Source organism: Procambarus clarkii, chromosome 15, assembly GCF_040958095.1.
Source record: "Procambarus clarkii isolate CNS0578487 chromosome 15, FALCON_Pclarkii_2.0, whole genome shotgun sequence".
NCBI lineage: Eukaryota > Metazoa > Arthropoda > Malacostraca > Decapoda > Cambaridae > Procambarus > Procambarus clarkii.
The window spans coordinates 29,131,358-29,155,789 of NC_091164.1; the positions used below are offsets into that span (position 1 = coordinate 29,131,358).

The 24,432-nt window shown below is 38.4% G+C and overlaps 1 protein-coding gene across 1 annotated transcript; it reads right to left on the reverse strand.

Moving 5' to 3' along the window:
• Positions 1–18,063: 18,063 nt before the first annotated feature.
• Positions 18,064–23,915, reverse strand: LOC138365046 (GATA zinc finger domain-containing protein 14-like). Its single transcript, XM_069325149.1, has 2 exons — positions 23,828–23,915; positions 18,064–18,860 (listed from the first exon to the last, which is right to left on the reverse strand). Exons 1-2 carry the CDS (start codon positions 23,913–23,915, stop codon positions 18,064–18,066), a joined length of 885 nt encoding a protein of 294 aa, XP_069181250.1.
• Positions 23,916–24,432: the final 517 nt, after the last annotated feature.

Here is a 24,432-nt window from a genome sequence, read left to right on the forward strand (position 1 = left end):
ACTTGAATGTTGTGATGAATGTTGTTGTGAATGTTGTTGTGAATGTTGTTGTTAATGTTGATGTGAATGTTGTTGTGAATATTGTGAAGAATGCTGTCTCGAATGTTGTTGTGAATGTTGTGGTGAATGTGGTCTTGAGTGTTGTGGTGAATGTTACTTTGAATGTTGTTGTGAATGTTCTTGAGAATGTTGTTGCGAATGTTGTCTTGAATGTTGAGGTGAATCTCGTGGTGAATCTTGCGATGAATGTTGTCTTGAGTGTTGTCGTGAAAGTTGTCTTAAATGTTGTTGTGAATATTGTGGTAAATATTGGGGTGAATGTTGTCTTGAATATTGTGGTGAATGTTGTCTTGAAAGTTGTGGTGAATGTTGTAGCGAATGTTGTATTGAATGTTGTAGTGAATATTGTAGTGAATGTTGTGGTGAATGTTGTCGTGAATGTTGTGGTAATTGTTGTCTTGAATGCTGTGGTGAATGTTGTGGTGAATGTTGTGGTGGATGTTGTCTCTAATGTTGTTGTGAATGTTGTAATGAATGTTGTGGTTAATAATGTGGTGAATGTTGTGGTGAATGTTGTAGTGAATGTTGTAGTAAATGTTGTGATGAATGTTGTAGTGAATATTGTGGTGAATGTTGTGGTTAATGTTGTCGTGAAAGTTTTAGTAAATGTTGTGGTGAATGTTGTGATTAATGTTGTGGAGAATGTGGTCTTGAATGTTGTGGTGAATGAAGTGAAGAATATTGTCCTGAACGTTGTCTAGAAAGTTTTGCTGAATGTTGTATTGTATGTTGTGGTGAATGTTGTCTTGAATGTTGTGGTGAATGTTGAAGTTAATATTGTGGGTGAATGTTGTGGTGAAGGTTGTATAGAATGTTGTGGTGAATGTTGTCTTGAATATTGTGATGAATGTTGTCTTGAATGTCACAGTGAATATTGTGGTAAATGTTGTGGTAATTGTTGTTAAGAATGTTGTGTGAACGTTGTCTTGAATGTTGTGGTGAATATTGAGGTGAATGTTGTTACGAATGTTGTTGTGAATGTTGTGGTGAATGTTGTTGTGAATGTTGTTGTGAATGTTTTTGTAAATGTTGTTTTGAATGTTGTGGGAAATGTGGTAAATGTTGTGTTGAATGTTGCCTTGAATGTTGTGGTGAATGTTGTTGTGAATTTTGTTGTGAATGTTGGGGTAAATGTTGTTGTGAATGTTGTGGTGAATGTTGTGGTGAATCATGTGGCGAATCTTGTGGTGAATGTTGTGGTGATTGTTGTTAAGAATGTTGTGGTGAACGTTGTCTTGAATGTTGTGGCGAATATTGAGGTGAATGTTGTTATGAATGTTGTTGTGAATGTTGTTATGAATGTTGTGGTGAATGTTGTGGTGAATGTTGTCCTTAATGTTGTTGTGAATGTTGTCTTGAATGTTGTGGTGAACGTTGTCTTGAATGTTGTGGGGAATATTGAGGTGAATGTTGGTACGAATATTGTTGTGAATGTTGTTATGAATGTTGTGGTGAATGTTGTCTTTAATGTTGTTGTGAATGTTGTCTTGAATGCTGTGGTGAATTTTGTGGTTAATATTGTAGGTGAATGTTGTGGTATATGTTGTATTTAATGTTGTGGTGAATGCTATTTTGAATGTTGTTACGTATGTTATTGTAAATTTTGTTATGAATGTTGTGGTGAATGTTGTCTTTAATGTTGTGGTGAATGTTGTTGTGAATGTGGTTGTGAATGTTGTGGTGAATGTTGTGGTGAATGTTGTTATGTATGTTGTTGTGAATGTTGTTATGATTGTTGTGGTGAATGTTGTGGTGAATGTTGTTTTGATTGATGTGCTGAATGTTGTGGTGAATTTTTTGGTGTTTGTTGTGGTGAATGTTGTCTTTATTGTTGTGGTGAATGTTATCTTTAATGTTGTGGTGAATGTTGTTTTGAATGTTGTCTTGAAAGCTTTGGTGAATGTTGTGGTGAATGTTTGGTTTAATGTTGTGGTTAATGTTGTGGTGAATGTTGTCTTGAATGCTGTGGTGAATGTTTTGGTGAATGTTTGGTTTTATGTTGTGGTTAATTTTGTGGTGAATGTTGTCTTGAATGCTGTGGGGAATGTTGTGGTGAATTTTGTTGTTAATGTTGTTGTGTATGTCATGGTGAATGTTGTCTTGAATGTTGTGGTGAATGTTGTGGTTAATGTTGTCTTGAATGTTATCTTGAATGTTGCCTTTAATGTTGTAGTGAATGTTGTGGGTAACGTTTTGATGAATATTATCTTTAATGTTGTGGTGAATGTTGTGCTGAATGTTGTCTTGAATATTGTGGTTAATATTGTCTTGAATGTTGTAGTGAATGTTGTGATGAATGTTGTGGTGAATGTTGTGGTGAATATTGAGGTGAATATTGTCTTGAATATTGAGATGAATGTTGTGTTGAATGTTGTGGCGAATGTTGTGGTGAATGTTGTGGTTAATGTTGTTTTGAATGTTGTGAAGAATGTTATGGTGAATTTTGTCATGAATGCTGTGGTTAATGTAGTCTTGAATGTTGTGGTGAATGTTGTATTGAATGCTGACTTAAATGTTGTGGCGATAGTTGTCATAAATGTTGTGCTGATTGTTGAGTTGAATAATATCTTGAATGATGTGGTGAATGTTGTCTTGAATGTTGTTGTGAATGTTGTCTCTAATTTTGTGGTGAATGTTGACTTGAAAGTTGTGGTGAATGTTGTAGCGAATGTTGTATTGAATGTTGTAGTGATTGCTGTAGTGAATGTTGTGGTGAATGTTGTCAGGAATGTTGTGGTGAATGTTGTCTTGAATGTTGTGGTGAATGTTGTCTCGAATTTTGTCGTGAATGTTGTTGTGAATGTTGTGGTGAATGTTGTGGTAAATGTTGTCTAGAGTGTTGTGGTGAATGTTGTCTTGAAAGTTATGGTGAATGTTGTGGCGAATGTTGTAATGATTGTTGTGTTGAATGTTGTGGTGAATGTTGTGGTGATTGTTGTGTTGAATATTGTGGTGAATATTGTGGTAAATGTTGTCTTGTATATTGTGATGAATGTTGTGTTGAATGTTGTGGCGAATGTTGTGGTGAATGTTGTCTTGTATATTGTGATGAATGTTGTGTTGAATATTGTGGCGAATGTTGTGATGAATGTTTTGATAATGTTGTCTTGAAAGTTGTGGTGTATGTTGTGGCGAATGTTGTGGTGATTGTTGTGTTGAATGTTGTGGTGAATGTTGTTGTGAATATTGTGGTGAATGTTGTCTTGAAAGTTGTGGTGAATGTTGTGGTGAATGTTGACTTGAATGTTGTTGTAAATGTTGTTGTGAATATTGTGGTGAATGTTGTGGTGAATGTTGTGGTGAATGTTGTGGTGAATGTTGTTGTGAATGTTGTAGTGAATGTTGTGGTTAATGTTGTGGTGAATGTTGTGGTGAATGTTGTAGTGAATGTTGTGGTTAATGTTGTGGTGAATGTTGTGGTGAATGTTGTAGTAAATGTTGTAGTAAATGTTGTGATGAATGTTGTGGTGAATGTTATTGTGGATGTTGTCCTGAATGTTGTCTTTAATGTTGTTTTGAATGTTGTATTGAATGTTGTGGGGATTGTTGTCGTGAATGTTTTAGTAAATGTTGTGGTGAATGTTGTGGTTAATGTTGTGGTAAATATGGTCTTGAATGTTGTGGTGAATGAAGTGATGAATTTTGTCCTGAACGTTGTCTAAACAGTTTTGCTGAATGTTGTCTTGTATGTTGTGGAGAATGTTGTCTTGAATGTTGTGGTGAATGTTGTCTTGAATGTTGTCATGAATGTTTTCTTGAATGTCGCAGTGAATATTGTGGTGAATGTTATGGTGATTGTTGTTCAGAATGTTGTGGTGAACGTTGTCTTGAATGTTGTGGTGTAACAAACTAGGCTGTTGTAAGAATTATCCAGAGTGGTTTATCGACAAAAGAGAATGGGAAGCTGAGCCGCATGGTGACCTGACCCCCAGGGGAATTCGCGGTGGAAATAACCGACGCTTTGTTCATATCTGCGTATAATGAATCATCCTATAGTATTCAGGAATTTAGAGAAAATTAGCCTTTATTCATTTTGCATTAAAATTGTATTGTATAATAGTACTGGGTACAATATCAAGAGTATTCTAATTATTGAGTTTAAGTCACCATCAGTGACGTCACGAATCAGATCTAACTTTTGAGGCGGAGTGACCGGCGGTCATAGGTCAGCAGGGTTGACATGTCTAATATTTCTCAAAGTTTTAATAACCATTTTTGTGATCGGGAACAGCTCTGCCGTTAGATGTTTGTAATTTAATTCAGTAAAATAATTCAACCAGTCTGGATCAATTCAGTATAAACAGAGGATAATTGTTATAACTTAACCGTGCTAAAGTAACTGGGTAAGCGATGCGGAACAATACAAGGTTCTAGTCTGGGCTAGGCCAGACGAGGACAAGTCAGTGGGGTCACGGAAGCAGCTGGGAGAGGTCAAACATCTTACCTCTCCCCAAGACAACTAGCTGGTCGCCCAAGGTATAGTTGCTATTGTTAAGTATAGAAATAGTCTCATTTGCCACTCAGGTCAAGTAGGGAGTGTTAAAGTGATAGGGAGTGAACATTTTTTAGATTTTGTTTTAGTTTTCTTTTAATAAATTAAATTTGTTATTAATTTGCATTTTATTGTTTCCATTTGTTTATGTGTATACTTGTCCTGGTCACGTGGTCCACACGAGGCAGAGTTGCATTGGGCGCCGATTCTAACATCGAATCGGAATTATCATTACCGTGTAATTTATTCCACACTCAAGGTCATCGTTTATAGTGGGGATCAAGCCCCTAGGTTGATTAATTAGCGTGATCGATCCAGACCTCGATCATTGCTCTTGTATTACTGGTCTGGTGGTGGCAGCAGAGGTGACTCTAGGGTTTTGTTCAGAGCTTAGGTCACGTCATACTGGGTGTAGAATCCTAAGTCGGTCAATCGTCTTAGGACCACGTGGCGTGGAGTTGGCTTTGTTAAAAGTTTTGGAGTCCCTTGGTTTAGAAATAAAAGTAAGAATACGGGTAGAGGGAGTAGAAAGAAGGAAGTAAAGAGAGAGGAACCCGAACCCGTGTTACAGTGGTGTACGTTGTCTTGAATGTTGTGGGGAATATTGTGGTGAATTTTGTTACGAATGTTGTTGTGAATGTTGTAATGAATGTTGTGGTGAATGTTGAGGTGAATGTTGTCTTTAATGTTGTTGTGAATGTTGTCTTGAATGCTGTGGTGAATGTTGTGGTTAGTATTGTAGGTGAATGTTGTGGTAAATGTTGTATTTAATGTTGTGGAGAATGCTGTCTTGAATGTTGTTACATATGTTATTGTGAATTTTGTTATGAATGTTGTGGTGAATGTTGTGGTGAATGTTGTCTTTAATGTTGTGGTGAATATTGTGGTGAATGTTGTTGTGAATGTTATGGTGAATGTTGTGGTGAATGTTATTACGTATGTTGATGTGAATGTTATTATGAATGTTGTGGTGAATGTTGTTTTGATTGCTGTGCTGAATGTTGTTGTGAATTTTTTGGTGTATGTTGTGGTGAATGTTGTCTTTATTGTTGTGGTGAATGTTATCTTTAATGTTGTGGTGAATGTTGTTTTGAATGTTGTCTTGAAAGCTGTAGTGAATGTTGTGGTGAATGTTTGGTTTAATGTTGTGGTGAATGTTGTCTTGAATGCTGTGGGGAATGTTGCGGTGAATTTTGTGTTTAAGGTTGTGGTGTATGTTATGGTGAATGTTGTCTTGAATGTTGTGATGAATGTTGTGGTTAATGTTTTCTTGAATGCTGTAGTGAATGTTGTGGTGAATGTTTTGGTGAATGTTGTGGTGTATGTTGTGGTAAATGATGTTTTCAATGTTGTGTTGAATTTTGTCTTGAATGTTGTGGTGAATATTATCTTGAATGTTGTCTTTAATGTTGTAGTGAATGTTGTGGTTAACGTTGTGATGAATATTGTCTTTAATGTTGTGGTGAATGTTGTGGTGCATGTTGTGGTGAATGTTGTGGTGAATGTTGTGGTGAATATTGTGGTGAATGTTGTCTTGAATATTGTGATAAATGTTGTGTTGAATGTTGTGGCGAATGGTGTGGTGAATGTTGTGGTTAATGTTGTTTTGAATGTTGTGGTGAATGTTATGTTGAATTTTGTCATGAATGTTGTGGTGAATGTAGTCTTGAATGTTGTGAATGTTGTATTGAATGCTGACTTAAATGTTGTGGTGAATGTTGTCTTAAATGTTGTGCTGATTGTTGAGTTGAATAATGTCTTGAATGTTGTGGTGAATGTTGTTTTGAATGTTGTGGTGAATGTTGTCTCGAATTTTGTGGTGAATGTTGTTGTGAATGTTGTGGTGAATGTTGTGGTAAATGTTCTCTTGAGTGTTGTGGTGAATGTTGTCTTGAAAGTTGTGGTGAATGTTGTGGCGAATGTTGTGGTGATTGGTGTGTTGAATGTTGTGGTGAATGTTGTGGTGATTGTTGTGTTGAATATTGTGTTGAATATTGTGGTGAATGTTGTCTTCAATAGTGTGATGAATGTTGTGTTGAATGTTGTGGCGAATGTTGTGGTGAATGTTGTGGTTAATGTTGTCTTGAAAGTTGTGGTGAATGTTGTGGCGATTGTTGTGTTGAATGTTGTGCTGAATATTTTTGTGAATATTGTCTTCAATGTTGTTGTAAATGTTGTTGTGAATATTGTGATGAATGTTTTTGTAAATGTTGTTGTGAATGTTGTTGTGAATATTGTTGTGAATGTTCTTGAGAATGTTGTTGTGAATGTTGTCTTGAATGTTGAGGTGAATCTTGTGGTGAATCTTGTGATGAATGTTGTCTTGAGTGTTGTGGTGAAAGTTGTCTTGAATGTTGTTGTGAATGTTGTGGTGAATGTTGTCTCGAATTTTGTGGTGAATGTTGTTGTGAATGTTGTGGTGAATGTTGTGGTAAATGTTCTCTTGAGTGTTGTGGTGAATGTTGTCTTGAAAGTTGTGGTGAATGTTGTGGTGAATGTTGTGGTTAATGTTGTCTTGAAAGTTGTGGTTAATGTTGTCTTGAAAGTTGTGGTGAATGTTGTGGCGATTGTTGTGTTGAATGTTGCTTTGAATATTGTGGTGACTGTTGTCTTGAATGTTGTTGTAAATGTTGTGAATATTGTTTTGAATGTTTTTGTAAATGTTGTTGTGAATGTTGTTGTGTTGTGAATGTTCTTGAGAATGTTGTTGTGAATGTTGTCTTGAATGTTGAGGTGAATCTTGTGGTGAATCTTGTGATGAATGTTGTCTTGAGTGTTGTGGTGAAAGTTGTCTTGAATGTTGTTGTGAATGTTGTGGTGAATGTTGTGGTGAATGTTGTCTTAAATGTTGTTGTGAATATTGTGGTAAATATTGGGGTGAATTTTGTCTTGAATATTGTGGTGAATGTTGTCTTGAATGTTGTGGTGAATGTTGTAGCGAATGTTGTATTGAATGTTCAGTGAATATTGTGGTGAATGTTGTCTGGAATGTTGTTGTAATTGTTGTCTTGAATGTTGTGGTGAATGCTGTGGTGAATGTTGTCATGAATGTTGTGGTGAATGTTGTCTTTAATGTTGTGAATGTTGTCGTGAATGTTGTGGTTAATGTTGTGGTGAATGTTGTGGTGAATGTTGTAGTAAATGTTGTGATGAATGTTGTAGTGAATATTGTGGTGAATGTTGTTGTGGATGTTGTCCTGAATGTTGTCTTTAATGCTGTTTTGAATGTTGTAGTGAATGTTGTGGTTAATGTTCTCGTGAATATTTTAGTAAATGTTGTGGTGAATGTTGTGGTTAATGTTGTGGTGAATATGGTCTTGAATGTTGTGGTGAATGAAGTTATGAATATTGTCCTGAACATTGTCTAGAAAGTTTTGCTGAATGCTGTCTTGTATGTTGTGGTGAATGTTGTCTTGAATGATGTGGTGAATGTTAAAGTTAATATTGTGGGTGAATGTTGTAGTGAAGGTTGTATAGAATGTTGTGGTGAATGTTGTCTTGAATGTTGTCATGAATGTTGTCTTGAATGTCGCAGTGAATATTGTAGTGAATGTTGTGGTGATTGTTGTTAAGAATGTTGTGGTAAACGTTGTCTTGAATGTTATGGGGAATATTGAGGTGAATGTTGTTATGAATGTTGTTGTGAATGTTGTTATGAATGTTGTGGTGAATGTTGTGGTGAATGTTGTCTTTAATGTTGTTGTGAATGTTGTCTTGAATGCTGTGGTGAATGTTGTGGTTAATATTGTAGGTGAATGTTGTGGTAAATGTTGTATTTAATGTTGTGGTGAATGTTGTCCTGAATGTTGTTACGTATGTTATTGTGAATGTTGTCTTTAATGTTGTGGTGAATGTTGTGGTAAATGTTGTCTTGAATGTTTTCATGAAAGTTTTGCTGAATGTTGTCTTGAATGTTGTGGTGAATGTTGTCTGGAATGTTGTGGTGAATGTTGTGGTTATTATTGTGGGTGAATGTTGTGGTGAAAGTTGTGGTTAATATTGTAGGTGAATGTTGTGGTGAATGTTGTATTGCATGTTGTGGTGAATATTGTCTTGAATGTTGTGGTGAATATTGAGGTGAATGTAGTGGTGAATGTTGTGGTGAATGTTGTTACGAATATTGTTGTGAATGTTGTTATGAATGTTGTGGGAATGTTGTGGTGAATGTTGTTGTGAATGTTATCTTTAATGTTGTTGTGAATGTTTGGATTAATGATGTGTTAATGTTATCTTGAATGCTATGATTATAAAGGTGAATGTTGTCGTGAATATTGTGATTAATGCTGCCTTGAATGGTGTTGTGAATGTTGTGGTGAATGTTGTCTTGAATGTCGTGGTGAATGTTGTGATGAATGTTGTTGTGAATTTTGCTGTGAATGTTTTTGTAAATGTTGTTTTGAATGTTGAGGGAAATGTTGTTTTGAATGTTGTGGTAAATGTCGTGATGAATGTTGCCTTGAATGTTGTGTTGAATGTTGTTGTGAATGTTGTTGTGAATGTTGTTGTAAATGTTGTTGTGAATGTTGTGGTGAATGTTGTGGTGAATCTTGTGGCGAATCTTGTGGTGAATCTTGTCTTGAAAGTTGTGGTGAATGTTGTAGCGAATGTTGTATTGAATGTTGTAGTGAATGTTGTGGTGAATGTTGTAGCGAATGTTGTATTGAATGTTGTAGTGAATGTTGTGGTGAATGTTGTCTGGAATGTTGTGGTAATTGTTGTCTTGAATGTTGTGGTGAATGTTATGGTGAATGTTGTGGTGAATGTTGTGGTGAATGTTGTGGTGAATGTTGTTGTGAATGTTGTAGTGAATGTTGTGGTTAATGTTGTGGTGAATGTTGTGGTGAATATTGTAGTAAATGTTGTAGTAAATGTTGTGATGAATGTTGTGGTGAATGTTGTTGTGGATGTTGTCCTGAATGTTGTCTTTAATGTTGTTTTGAAAATTGTATTGAATGTTGTGGGGAATGTTGTCGTGAATGTTTTAGTAAATGTTGTGGTGAATGTTGTGGTTAATGTTGTGGTAAATATGGTCTTGAATGTTGTGGTGAATGAAGTGATGAATATTGTCCTGAACGTTGTCTAAAAAGTTTTGCTGAATGTTGTCTTGTATGTTGTGGTGAATGTTGTCTTGAATGTTGTGGTGAATGTTGTCTTGAATGTTGTCATGAATGTTGTCTTGAATGTCGCAGTGAATATTGTGGTGAATGTTGTGGTGATTGTTGTTAAGAATGTTGTGGTGAACGTTGTCTTGAATGTTGTGGGGAATATTGAGGTGAATGTTGATACGAATGTTGTTGTGAATGTTGTTATGAATGTTGTGGTGAATGTTGTCTTTAATGTTGTTGTGAATGTTGTCTTGAATGCTGTGGTAAATTTTGTGGTTAATATTGTAGGTGAATGTTGTGGTAAATGTTGTATTTAATGTTGTGGTCAATGTTGTCTTGAATGTTGTTACGTATGTTATTGTGAATGTTGTTATGATTGTTGTGGTGAATGTTGTTACGTATGTTGTTGTGATTGTTGTGTTGAATGTTGTGGTAAATATTGTGGTGAATGTTGTTTTGAATGTGGTGGTGAATGCTGTCTTGAATGTTATGGTGAATGTTATCCCTTAATTTTTTGTGAACGTTGTGGTGAATGTTGTGGTAAATAGTGTGGTGAATGTTGTGGTGAATGGTGTGGTGAATGTTGTTTTGAATGTTGTTCTCAAAGTTGTTTTGAATGTTGTTTTCAAAGTTGTCTTAAATGTTGTGGTAAATGTTGTGGTGAATGTTGCTGTGAATGTTTTCTTAAATGTTGTCTTGAATGTTGTGGTGAATGTTGGCTTGGATGTTATGGTGAATGTTTCTGTGAATGTTGTTTTGAATGTTGTTGTGAATGTTGTGGTGAATGTTGTCACTAATGTTTTGCTGAATGTTGTCGTGAGTGTTTTGGTGAATGTTTTCTTAAATGTTTTGGTGAATGTTGTAATGATTACGGTGGTGAATGTTGTAATGATTACTGGGGTGATTGTTGTAGTGAATGTTGTGGTGAATATTGTCTTGAATGTTGTGGTGAATGTTGTCTTGAATGTTGTGGTGAATGTTGTTGTTAATGTTGTCTTGAATGTTTTGGTGAATGTTGGGGAGAATATTGTCTTGCATGTTGTGATGAATATTTTCATGAATGGTGTGGTCAATGTTGTCTTTAATGGTGTTTTGAATGTTGTCTTGAATGTTGTGGTGAATGTTGTTTTGAACGTTTGCATGAAAGTTTTGCTGAATGGTGTCTTGAATGTTGTTCTGAATGTTGTCTTGAATGTTGTGGTGAATGTTGTCATGAACGTTTTCATGAAAGTTTTGCTGAATGTTGTCTTGAATGATGTGGTGAATGTTGTCTTGAATGTTGTGGTTAATATTGCAGGTGAATGTTGTGGTGAATGTTGTGGTTAATATTGTAGGTGATTGATGTGGTGAATGCTGTCTTGAATGTTGTTGTGAATGTTGTGGTGAATGTTGTCTTGAATATTGTGGTGAATGTTGTGATGAATGTTGTTGTGAATGGTGTTGTGAATGTTGTTGTAAATGTTTTTTTGAATGTTGAGGGAAATGTTGTTTTGAATGTTGCGGTAAATGTTGTGGTAAATGTTGTGTTGAATGTTGACTTGAATGTTGTGATGAATGTTGTTGTGAATGTTGTTGTGAATGTTGTTGTTAATGTTGATGTGAATGTTGTTGTGAATATTGTGAAGAATGCTGTCTCGAATGTTGTTGTGAATGTTGTGGTGAATGTGATCTTGAGTGTTGTGGTGAATGTTACTTTGAATGTTGTTGTGAATGTTCTTGAGAATGTTTTTGCGAATGTTGTCTTGAATGTTGAGGTGAATCTTGTGGTGAATCTTGCGATGAATGTTGTCTTGAGTGTTGTGGTGAAAGTTGTCTTAAATGTTGTTGTGAATATTGTGGTAAATATTGGGGTGAATGTTGTCTTGAATATTGTGGTGAATGTTGTCTTAAAAGTTGTGGTGAATGTTGTAGCGAATGTTGTATTGAATGTTGTAGTGAATATTGTAGTGAATGTTGTGGTGAATGTTGTCATGAATGTTGTGGTAATTGTTGTCTTGAATGCTGTGGTGAATGTTGTGGTGAATGTTGTGGTGGATGTTGTCTCTAATGTTGTTGTGAATGTTGTAGTGAATGTTGTGGTTAATGTTGTGGTGAATGTTGTAGTGAATGTTGTAGTAAATGTTGTGATGAATGTTGTAGTGAATATTGTGGTGAATGTTGTTGTGAATGTTGTCCTGAATGTTGTCTTTAATGTTGTTTTGAATGTTGTAGTGAATGTTGTGGTTAATGTTGTCGTGGATGTTTTAGTAAATGTTGTGGTGAATGTTGTGATTAATGTTGTGGAGAATGTGGTCTTGAATGTTGTGGTGAATGAAGTGAAGAATATTGTCCTGAATATTGTCTAGAAAGTTTTGCTGAATGTTGTATTGTATGTTGTTCTGAATGTTGTCTTGAATGTTGTGGTGAATGTTGTCATGAACGTTTTCATGAAAGTTTTGCTGAATGTTGTCTTGAATGATGTGGTGAATGTTGTCTTGAATGTTGTGGTTAATATTGCAGGTGAATGTTGTGGTGAATGTTGTGGTTAATATTGTAGGTGATTGATGTGGTGAATGCTGTCTTGAATGTTGTTGTGAATGTTGTGGTGAATGTTGTCTTGAATATTGTGGTGAATGTTGTTTTGAACGTTTGCATGAAAGTTTTGCTGAATGGTGTCTTGAATGTTGTTCTGAATGTTGTCTTGAATGTTGTGGTGAATGTTGTCATGAACGTTTTCATGAAAGTTTTGCTGAATGTTGTCTTGAATGATGTGGTGAATGTTGTCTTGAATGTTGTGGTTAATATTGCAGGTGAATGTTGTGGTGAATGTTGTGGTTAATATTGTAGATGATTGATGTGGTGAATGCTGTCTTGAATGTTGTTGTGAATGTTGTGGTGAATGTTGTCTTGAATATTGTGGTGAATGTTGTTTTGAACGTTTGCATGAAAGTTTTGCTGAATGGTGTCTTGAATGTTGTTCTGAATGTTGTCTTGAATGTTGTGGTGAATGTTGTCATGAACGTTTTCATGAAAGTTTTGCTGAATGTTGTCTTGAATGATGTGGTGAATGTTGTCTTGAATGTTGTGGTTAATATTGCAGGTGAATGTTGTGGTGAATGTTGTGGTTAATATTGTAGGTGATTGATGTGGTGAATGCTGTCTTGAATGTTGTTGTGAATGTTGTGGTGAATGTTGTCTTGAATATTGTGGTGAATGTTGTGATGAATGTTGTTGTGAATGGTGTTGTGAATGTTGTTGTAAATGTTTTTTTGAATGTTGAGGGAAATGTTGTTTTGAATGTTGCGGTAAATGTTGTGGTAAATGTTGTGTTGAATGTTGACTTGAATGTTGTGATGAATGTTGTTGTGAATGTTGTTGTGAATGTTGTTGTTAATGTTGATGTGAATGTTGTTGTGAATATTGTGAAGAATGCTGTCTCGAATGTTGTTGTGAATGTTGTGGTGAATGTGATCTTGAGTGTTGTGGTGAATGTTACTTTGAATGTTGTTGTGAATGTTCTTGAGAATGTTGTTGCGAATGTTGTCTTGAATGTTGAGGTGAATCTTGTGGTGAATCTTGCGATGAATGTTGTCTTGAGTGTTGTGGTGAAAGTTGTCTTAAATGTTGTTGTGAATATTGTGGTAAATATTGGGGTGAATGTTGTCTTGAATATTGTGGTGAATGTTGTCTTAAAAGTTGTGGTGAATGTTGTAGCGAATGTTGTATTGAATGTTGTAGTGAATATTGTAGTGAATGTTGTGGTGAATGTTGTCATTGTGGGAACCGACCTGTGAGATTTATATTTATTTAATTTATATGAATTTATATTTACGTTAATTTATATACTTCGATAGCAATTTGTATAATGATAAGTGGACTGTATTTCTGCAATAATCTCATAATCTCACAAATCGATCCTCTACACATTAGGGGGGGGTTATTAAATTAATATATATGCAGCCAATCAAACTACAGTAATAGCTACATACATTGATGAGGTTCCTTATCTTATAGTACAGCAGGTTAGTCCACCAGGTATAACTAGGGTGTAGACACCAAATTATCCTCTTTGAGGCAGCTTCCATCACCCAGTAACTGGTGCACAAAATCTTGCATCCTCGTCTTGACCTGTCAAAAGTGCGCTAGCTGTGAAGCCAGATACCTATATATGACAAGTATATCAGAGAAAACAGTACATGGAACATGAAGACCTGGCTTAATTACCTTTAGTTTGAGGCTTCCACGTGATCTAACCGGGACACCCTATATCCTGACATTAATGGCCATAAATGAATGATAAACGGGTTTCGGATAGACACTTAACTTGAATTGTAGACATCGTGTTGGAGATGGTACCTTTGGTTTCCATAACACTACGTCCAAGTAAAATTAACAGGAGCCGAATTTGCTCCCGTGTGAGCCTCTGGTCTCGTTATAAACAATGGCTGTTTAACACTCCATACTATTGACGTTACTGGCCGACATTGTCCAGAATGATAGGAGCCGAATTTGCTCCACACGTCTCGGAGGTGACACAACAATGGCTGCCCCTTCTCACTCTGACGCCTGGCCTACTTTGTCCAGATTTCCAAAGGTGATAGAAGGGTCACATTTACTCTACTTTAATATTGATAATTAAGTTAATTTATATAAGATGTTTTTATGATGGTAAAGTCCAAAGACTAATGTATTTAAGAACAATTCCCAGCAGAATAGCTGGTGAATTATAATAGTATGTGGTGATGATATCCCGTTTTCTATAGACGGTAATTCCACTACAAGTTACGTTTTCTATGGGTAACTTGTTGGTAATACAGTTATTATCTGTATGATATATTAAATGGTGTCGGATTTTCCGACATAATTCCCCAGGGGCTGCTCACGGGTCGAAGTCCTCTTTAGAACAGACGAACACCGATACTCCTCCTTCGAATTATTAGATTAATTTGATGTTAGTAGTTAGTAATCACACATTTGTGTGTCTGTTCGTACAGGACGGATGTCCCGTACTAGAGTTGCAGGGGTTAGAAGTCTAATGCGATTTCATTTCCCTGTCAACTCTTGAAAGGCTAATATTCAAGCCTTATTGCATATTATTTAACCCAGAAGACTGAATGTGATCAAGTACTACAGTCAAGTATGATTCAGGGACTGCAGTGAGATCAGTGACATTAGATATAACTTGAAGTTTCTTCAGGTAACTGGTCACTGATATATAAACACTGAGGCCCATGGAATACATCTTGATTAAATAATAAATGTATCAAATCAGTCATCAGATTTATTAGGGTTTAATTTAGTTAATTGTTTCAGAAGATTGAATAGCTCATCATTAAAGTAAAGTATGGTTCTGAGACTGCAGTGGGTTCAGTGACATTGGTCGCAGTGACTTGTAGCTGTTTTAGGCTACTGTTCACTGATTTGCCACTGAGGCCTCATGAACTCATCTTCAGCTTTAAATGATGATACTAACATCAACCTCTGTTGGTATAGTCAGCTGTAATCTCCTTAGTATAATGCTACTGGAGAAATATAATCAGCTGACAAATTTAGATTTCTATTGGTATTGTTTATCTGCAGGCATAGGTCTCCTCAGGCTTGATACTGGGCCTGAGAGTAATTTACCTCCTGCAGACTTTAACATGGTTATACCCTGATATTTAGTAGGGCCACCGATGAATCGATGGTAGTAGTCTGCCCCCACAAGGACAGCCATTTGGCATTTGATTTGCTCAAATTTACCTGCAGCTGCTTGATAATAGCTTTCCAGGTCAGCATAATCAACTGTTGATTGTTGTGACAAATCTTCACATTTCTTGATCTGTCTTGTTAAGTGGCCTTTAAGACCTGCAAGGGTTCTTTTCATTCTCCCTGCATTATCCATACTGGCTAGTTGGTAAAGCCTTGTGGGACTTGTACTTGGGCTGCTCATAATACTGAACAAGCTCTAATGGTAGCCTAGGGTAAATTCTGCACTCACTAGGCAATAATCCTACCTCTACTAGAAGTTAGCACTTAAAATTAATACACATTATATATATACAATCATACACACTAATGATTTGAGTGATAAACCAGTGTCACTGGAAGTACCTTTAGGTTAGCTCTTCTATATCACCCTAGGATGGTAGAGACACTAATTAATCACTCAAAGGTGTAATGATCATAAGTAAATTATTATATATACAACTCAATTCGAGTTGATAAAAATTACACCCAAAATAGGGTCTGCACCATTCATTAATGGTGTTAGGTTATTCAATATAGTACAACTGACTATAGTAATAATGGGACTAGGATGAACGATAATAGTTCAACTAGTCAATGGTTAATATCCTACCCTGTTGTGGGTTGACAATTAGTAAATATTATACTGTGATCACTAGTGCAATTTATATTAAATAATTCTCTATTTTGGAGAAATAATATACACAATTATTGATAATAGCCTCTTAATTAGCCTCTATGAAACTTCTAATATTATCTAGAAGTATTAAATGTTATTAGTGACCTCGCGAAATAAAGTCCACAAAATTCGTAGATAATCTCTCGCGAAATGTAACACCACGAAATCCGTGAACAATCTCGCGAAGACACAGTCACTACTTGGCTGGCTTCAATATTAGCGCTGTCATTTCACGAAATAACACACCACCAAATTTCTGTGGGTGTGCATGAAACCGCTGACTAAGGCTTAACTGGGCTGAGGGAGGCTCCTGAGCTCCCTCGAGGCTACGCTGCCGTCTTTGACTGGCTGGCCTTTGTTTAAATAACACTGCACTAGTATATTTAATGAATCCACTGGTTAACTGGTTCATCCGGTACTAAGATGACCAAATGTGGGTTCATAGGATCAAATAATCCGTCATCCGGTTCGAAGATGACCAAAATAATGTGGGAACCGACCTGTGAGATTTATATTTATTTAATTTATATGAATTTATATTTACGTTAATTTATATACTTCGATAGCAATTTGTATAATGATAAGTGGACTGTATTTCTGCAATAATCTCATAATCTCACAAATCGATCCTCTACACATTAGGGGGGGGTTATTAAATTAATATATATGCAGCCAATCAAACTACAGTAATAGCTACATACATTGATGAGGTTCCTTATCTTATAGTACAGCAGGTTAGTCCACCAGGTATAACTAGGGTGTAGACACCAAATTATCCTCTTTGAGGCAGCTTCCATCACCCAGTAACTGGTGCACAAAATCTTGCATCCTCGTCTTGACCTGTCAAAAGTGCGCTAGCTGTGAAGCCAGATACCTATATATGACAAGTATATCAGAGAAAACAGTACATGGAACATGAAGACCTGGCTTAATTACCTTTAGTTTGAGGCTTCCACGTGATCTAACTGGATCACCCTATATCCTGACATTAATGGCCATAAATGAATGATAAACGGGTTTCGGATAGACACTTAACTTGAATTGTAGACATCGTGTTGGAGATGGTACCTTTGGTTTCCATAACACTACGTCCAAGTAAAATTAACAGGAGCCGAATTTGCTCCCGTGTGAGCCTCTGGTCTCGTTATAAACAATGGCTGTTTAACACTCCATACTATTGACGTTACTGGCCGACATTGTCCAGAATGATAGGAGCCGAATTTGCTCCACACGTCTCGGAGGTGACACAACAATGGCTGCCCCTTCTCACTCTGACGCCTGGCCTACTTTGTCCAGATTTCCAAAGGTGATAGAAGGGTCACATTTACTCTACTTTAATATTGATAATTAAGTTAATTTATATAAGATGTTTTTATGATGGTAAAGTCCAAAGACTAATGTATTTAAGAACAATTCCCAGCAGAATAGCTGGTGAATTATAATAGTATGTGGTGATGATATCCCGTTTTCTATAGACGGTAATTCCACTACAAGTTACGTTTTCTATGGGTAACTTGTTGGTAATACAGTTATTATCTGTATGATATATTAAATGGTGTCGGATTTTCCGACAGTCATGAATGATGTGGTAATAGTTGTCTTGAATGCTGTGGTGAATGTTGTGGTGAATGTTGTGGTGGATGTTGTCTCTAATGTTGTTGTGAATGTTGTAGTGAATGTTGTGGTTAATGTTGTGGTGAATGTTGTAGTGAATGTTGTAGTAAATGTTGTGATGAATGTTGTAGTGAATATTGTGGTGAATGTTGTTGTGAATGTTGTCCTGAATGTTGTCTTTAATGTTGTTTTGAATGTTGTAGTGAATGTTGTGGTTAATGTTGTCGTGAATATTTTAGTAAATGTTGTGGTGAATGTTGTGATTAATGTTGTGGAGAATGTGGTCTTGATTGTTGTGGTGAATGAAGTGAAGAATATTGTCCTGAATATTATCTAGAAAGTTTTGCTGAATGTTGTATTGTATGTTGTGGTGAATGTTGTCTTGAATGTTGTGGTGAATGTTGAAGTTAATATTGTGGGTGAATGTTGTGGTGAAGGTTGTATAGAATGTTGTAGTGAATGTTGTCTTGAATATTGTGATGAATGTTGTCTTGAATGTCACAGTGAATATTGTGGTAAATGTTGTGGTAATTGTTGTTAAGAATGTTGTGGTGAACGTTGTCTTGAATGTTGTGGTGAATATTGAGGTGAATGTTGTTACGAATGTTGTTGTGAATGTTGTGGTGAATGTTGTTGTGAATGTTGTTGTGAATGTTTTTGTAAATGTTGTTTTGAATGTTGTGGGAAATGTGGTAAATGTTGTGTTGAATGTTGCCTTGAATGTTGTGGTGAATGTTGTTGTGAATGTTATTGTGAATGTTGGGGTAAATGTTGTTGTGAATGTTGTGGTGAATGTTGTGGTCAATCATGTGGCGAATCTTGTGGTGAATGTTGTGGTGATTGTTGTTAAGAATGTTGTGGTGAACGTTGTCTTGAATGTTGTGGGGAATATTGAGGTGAATGTTGTTACGAATGTTGTTGTGAATGTTGTTATGAATGTTGTGGTGAATGTTGTGGGGAATGTTGTCCTTAATGTTGTTGTGAATGTTGTCTTGAATGTTGTGGTGAACGTTGTCTTGAATGTTGTGGGGAATATTGAGGTGAATGTTGGTACGAATATTGTTGTGAATGTTGTTATGAATGTTGTGGTGAATGTTGTCTTTAATGTTGTTGTGAATGTTGTCTTGAATGCTGTGGCGAATTTTGTGGTTAATATTGTAGGTGAATGTTGTGGTATATGTTGTATTTAATGTTGTGGTGAATGCTATTTTGAATGTTGTTACGTATGTTATTGTGAATTTTGTTATGAATGTTGTGGTGAGTGTTGTCTTTAATGTTGTGGTGAATGTTGTTGTGAATGTGGTTGTGAATGTTGTGGTGAATGTTGTGGTGAATGTTGTTATGTATGTTGTTGTGAATGTTGTTATGAATGTTGTGGTGAATGTTGTGGTGAATGTTGTTTTGATTGCTGTGCTGAATGTTGTGGTGAATTTTTTGGTGTATGTTGTGGTGAATGTTGTCTTTATTGTTGTGGTGAATGTTATCTTTAATGTTGTGGTGAATGTTGTTTTGAATGTTGTCTTGAAAGCTTTGGTGAATGTTGTGGTGAATGTTTGGTTTAATGTTGTGGTTAATGTTGTGGTGAATGTTGTGGTGATTGTTGTGTTGAATGTTGTGTTGAATATTGTGGCAAATGTTGTCTTGAATATTGTGATGAATGTTGTGTTGAATGTTGTGGCGAATGTTGTGGTGAATGTTGTGGTTAATGTTGTCTTGAAAGTTGTGGTGAATTTTGTGGTTAATATTGTAGGTGAATGTTGTGGTATATGTTGTATTTAATGTTGTGGTGAATGCTATTTTGAATGTTGTTACGTATGTTGTTTTGAATGTTGTTATGAATGTTGTGGTGAATGTTGTGGTGAATGTTGTTTTGATTGCTGTGCTGAATGTTGTGGTGAATTTTCTGGTGTATGTTGTGGTGAATGTTGTCTTTATTGTTGTGGTGAATGTTATCTTTAATGTTGTGGTGAATGTTGTTTTGAATGTTGTCTTGAAAGCTTTGGTTAATGTTGTGGTGAATGTTTGGTTTAATGTTGTGGTTAATGTTGTGGTGAATGTTGTCTTGAATGCTGTGGTGAATGTTTTGGTGAATGTTTGGTTTTATGTTGTGGTTAATTTTGTGGTGAATGTTGTCTTGAATGCTGTGGGGAATGTTGTGGTGAATTTTGTTGTTAATGTTGTTGTGTATGTCATGGTGAATGTTGTCATGAATGTTGTGGTGAATGTTGTGGTTAATGTTGTCTTGAATGCTGTGGTTTATGTTGTCTTGAATGCTGTGGTTAATGTTGTGGTGAATGTTTTGGTGAATGTTGTGGTGTATGTTGTGGTAAATGTTGTTTTGAATGTTGTGGTGAATTTTGTCTTCAATGTTGTAGTGAATGTTATCTTGAATGTTGCCTTTAATGTTGTAGTGAATGTTGTGGGTAACGTTTTGATGAATATTGTCTTTAATGTTGTGGTGAATGTTGTGCTGAATGTTGTCTTGAATATTGTGGTTAATATTGTCTTGAATGTTGTTGTGAATGTTGTGATGAATGTTGTGGTGAATGTTGTTGTTACGGCCCTCTCGGGACACAACGGGGTTCTTGCTCTGATGTTGTTAGAGGAAGATATATGTATCCGTTCCCAAGCCAGTAGTGGCTATCAAGGGACGAGATCCGTGACGCAAGTAACTTAAAAGGGAGTAGGGAAAGAAAGTTAAGAACTTAATATTATAATGTTCACCATCACCGATTAAATATATAGAATAAAAGAGTACACAAGGGGGAGGGGTATTAACACTTTACAAGGGGATCATGCACAATCTAGTCTTCTGCTGAAGACTCTTGATCAAGAAGCTAGGTGCTGAGTCCGCGGTGCTTTCTTCGTGGCCTCACGACGTGTCCTCAGAATACCGAGCCTACCCGGGCCACAGGTCAGCCAAAACGCAGGTCCACTGGGGGCACCGTCGTGGAGGCCGTCAACCACACGTCCAGCTGGTCTGCTGGCAGGTACTGAGCCACCAAGGCTGGTACGGCCACTCCACGAACGATATAAGGGGTACGCCCTAGACAGGAGTCTCGTGTGATATCACCAATCACCCTCCTGTCCTTAATACCCCAGTGGATTATCGTCTCCAACAGTCGGTCCCGGGTAAATCCTTTCACTGCCACTCCACTGGCAGGCTAACACACCACAGTGTTCTTCCGGGGGGACGACGTCACAACAGCTGCAGCAAACTTCACCGTATGGAGACTGGCTGCCTCGGGTAGACTGACTCCACTTCCATCACAGTGGTCCCAGGTCGGCTCTGTAAGCAGACACGTCATCAATAACCGGGACACTAATACTTACGGGCTCGGGCACAAACACCTGACGTATCCAGTCCATAGATGGCGCTGTCGTCGGAGCACCACCTCACCAGAGGTCAGGAGCGGCGGTGTAGAGTGCTGAATTAGACTGGAAACTGGTCCTCGAGGCCAGTACACGCTGTCCTCACTAGGTGTCGTCGTCCGTTTGGCGGGGGTTTCGGGAGCTGACCCACAGATGGCGTGGTTGTCACTGCTCCAGGCTCGGACGCTGGATCCGGGTTCGTAACACCTCCCCACCAAAAAGAATTTGGTTTGGGGTTCTATAAAAAGAAACACAAACCAAATTAGTACGACGACACAACTCCAAATGGACACACATGCATTATAATCTGGAATGGTGAGGCTGTCTCGTCCACGGAACTGTCCTACTGGGCAATTCCGGCACAACGGGAACTTGAAGATTGAAGGCAATGATCTGCCTGACGTAATCTTCCACGTCTTCCACGTCTCCACTGCGATGTCAAGCAGGGGCATCATCTCACACCTCTCTAGTAAGGATCCGTGTAGACACGATCTGGGGTGACTCGACACTTCTCTGCGTCGAGGCACCGATGACGGCTGCGGAGACAGGAACCTGGAATACAGGGGTCTGATAATTCAGAGTGATAGCGACAGGGGATAAGTCGATACTTACTGCATACACCTCTACTAGGCTTACACCTAGTTTCCACAGGGCTGCTTGCACGTCGCAGATGGCATTCGCTCTGCAACCGTCAGGTCGACCAACGTTCCGTATAACACTGTGTTGAGGCTCAGCAATCACGCGGGGGGTGTCAACCTGTCGGAAACAGTCACTCATATTATCACATGTCGTACCTCCTGTATCAACCATCACCTTCCAGGTCCCTTCTTCAACTGCAACACCTGCAGTACAAATCTCCAATCCCTGGGACCTCTTCACGATGTTCATGGGAGCCATCATTCGTCGGGTCGTCCACCGGTCCTCACTGAGAGCACAAACGAGAACACATACGAGAATAAAACAAAATATCGCTAAGAAACATGAGGCCAATTGAGGGATAAGCTTCCCGAGCCAGTCATGTCCATAGCCGGCAACATCCACACGCCTGGCTTGGACCGAAAAGGGCACTAGACCTTTTGAACACACCGCACCTACCTCTGACGTCTGGGGAATCTCTGGCTGGTTCACTACACGCTGTAACTTGCCATACCGCAAGCACACATCCGCCTTCGCTCCAGACTCGTTGGTATCCGTGGGTGCCCGCACACAAGGCCTCTCTTCTTGCTCAGGTACCTCTGCCTTCTTAACTTCATGTTCCTCGTCGAGAGAATCAGGAGACACTGCTAGATAATTGTCGATCTGCGGGGGAGAGGACAAATTAGACATGTTCAAATCCGGGTCTGTCTTTACCTGGACATTACCATTGCCTGTTACCTCAGACCGTGCTGTTCCGGTAGACTCGTCCGCAACCTTGGGATGATTGGTGCTCCAATCGGTCACCAAGTCGTTGGCTAGTACCACGTCAATCCCAGCCACAGGGAGGGTATCGACTACTGCCAACGCACATGTGCCGCTGAAATAAGGCGAGTCAAGATGTACTGGCACTAAGGGGGCGATATACTGCGTTCTCGGAAACCCAACCAGGATAACCTCTGGTCTCCCATCCACACTTACTCCCTCGGGTAACGAGCTCTTCACGATCAGGGACTGGGCTGCTCCACTATCTCTGAGCACTACAATTGATCTACCAGTATGATCACTCGTTACATACCCGGTTGAAGTGTGAGGGGCCAACAAACTTGGTCCTTCCTGCGTCGTCGTAGACTGGTTTCCTACTGGTGATGTAACACAGCTCATCAACATCACCTCCCTTCGTGCGCTGCCACCTCTTCTGCCTCAGCACCTAGCAGCTACATGCCCTTTCTGCCCAAAAGTCCAGCACACCATATTCCTCCTTGGACTACGGTGTTTCGGACTACTAGGACTTGTTCTTCGGGGGCGTCTTCTTAGCGCTTCGTGGGACGGGAGTCTCTTCATCGTCCTGAGGTCTGTCAAACCGGCGCTGGTAATTCCTCGGGACGTACTTAGCAGACGGCCTATGAGTCAGGATATACTCTTCAGCCATGGTGGCTGCTGCACTCAAGGTCTCCACCTGCTGCTCTTCTAAGTATGTCTTGAGGTCTCCAGACAAACAATCCTTGAAGTCCTCGAGCAGAATCAGCTGTTCGAGGTCTTCCTTGGTTTCCACCTTCCGAGAGGCACACCATTCTTGAAAAAGTCGCTCCTTGATCGTGGCGAACTCGGTGAAAGTGTGCTCTGAGGTCTTCTTCAGGTTTCTAAACTTCTGCCTGTACGCCTCAGGTACCAATTGGTACGCCATGAGCACAACCTTCTTCACCTTGTCGTAATCGCCGGAGTCGTCAAGGGATAACGTAGAGTAGGCGATTTGGGCCTTCCCAGTCAAGACTGACTGTATCATGATGGCCCAATTCTCCCTTGGCCACTCCAAAGAGGCAGCGACTTTCTCGAAGGCTGCAAAGAACTTTGACACTTCCTTCTCATGGAATTTGGGGACCATTTTGATGTTTCTTACCGGATCGAAACCACTGGTGTCCATCGTTTGCCTCCGCCCACCTAACCGCAATACTTCTAGTTCATGTTGTCTCTCCTTTTCCTCTCTGTCCTGTCGTTCTTGCCTGTCTCGTTCTTCTCTCTCTCTTTCTCGTTCTTCCCTCTCTCGTCTCTCTTCTCTTTCTCGCTCTTCTTTTTCTCGTTTCTCTTCTCTTTCTCGCTCTTCTTTTTCTCGTTTCTCTTCTCTTTCTCGTTCTTCTTTTCTTTCTTCTCTTTCTAATTCTAAACGCCTCATCGCCAATTCCTTTTCTTTTAAGTCTCGTTCCATCTCTAATTTCTTCCAATCTATATCACGATTTATTTCTAGGGCACGCATCTTGACTGTTAGGAAGCTGATATTAAGCTCACCTGCATCACTGTCAACGTCACTGCCCTTATCTTCCTTTTCCGTGGAAGCTATGTCTGCACTTTCCTTTGTACTAGGAGTCTCGCCTTCCTGTTTCTCTTCTGCCTTCAGGTGCCGGTGTACCTTGGACAAGATCTCCACACGGGAATCACTGGCACGGATCTTGATCTCCAGGTAGGCGCTCACTAGTACAAGCTCTGGTTTACTCAGATATTTTAATCTGGCAAGACAATCTTCTCTGTTCAGAAAAGCCTGAACCTCGTCCAGATCATCGATGGTAGCTTTGTCTGCCATTGTCACAGATGGAACACTTAGCACTTAACACACTGCTTACACGTTAGCACTTAACACACCGAGCACTGTTCTACGCCAATATTGCACTTTATCGCACCAAACACTGCACTTGCCAATATTGCACGTAATCACTTCAGGCACCGCACTACCCAATATTGCACTGAATCCAAGCGAACACTTCGCTCTACAATAT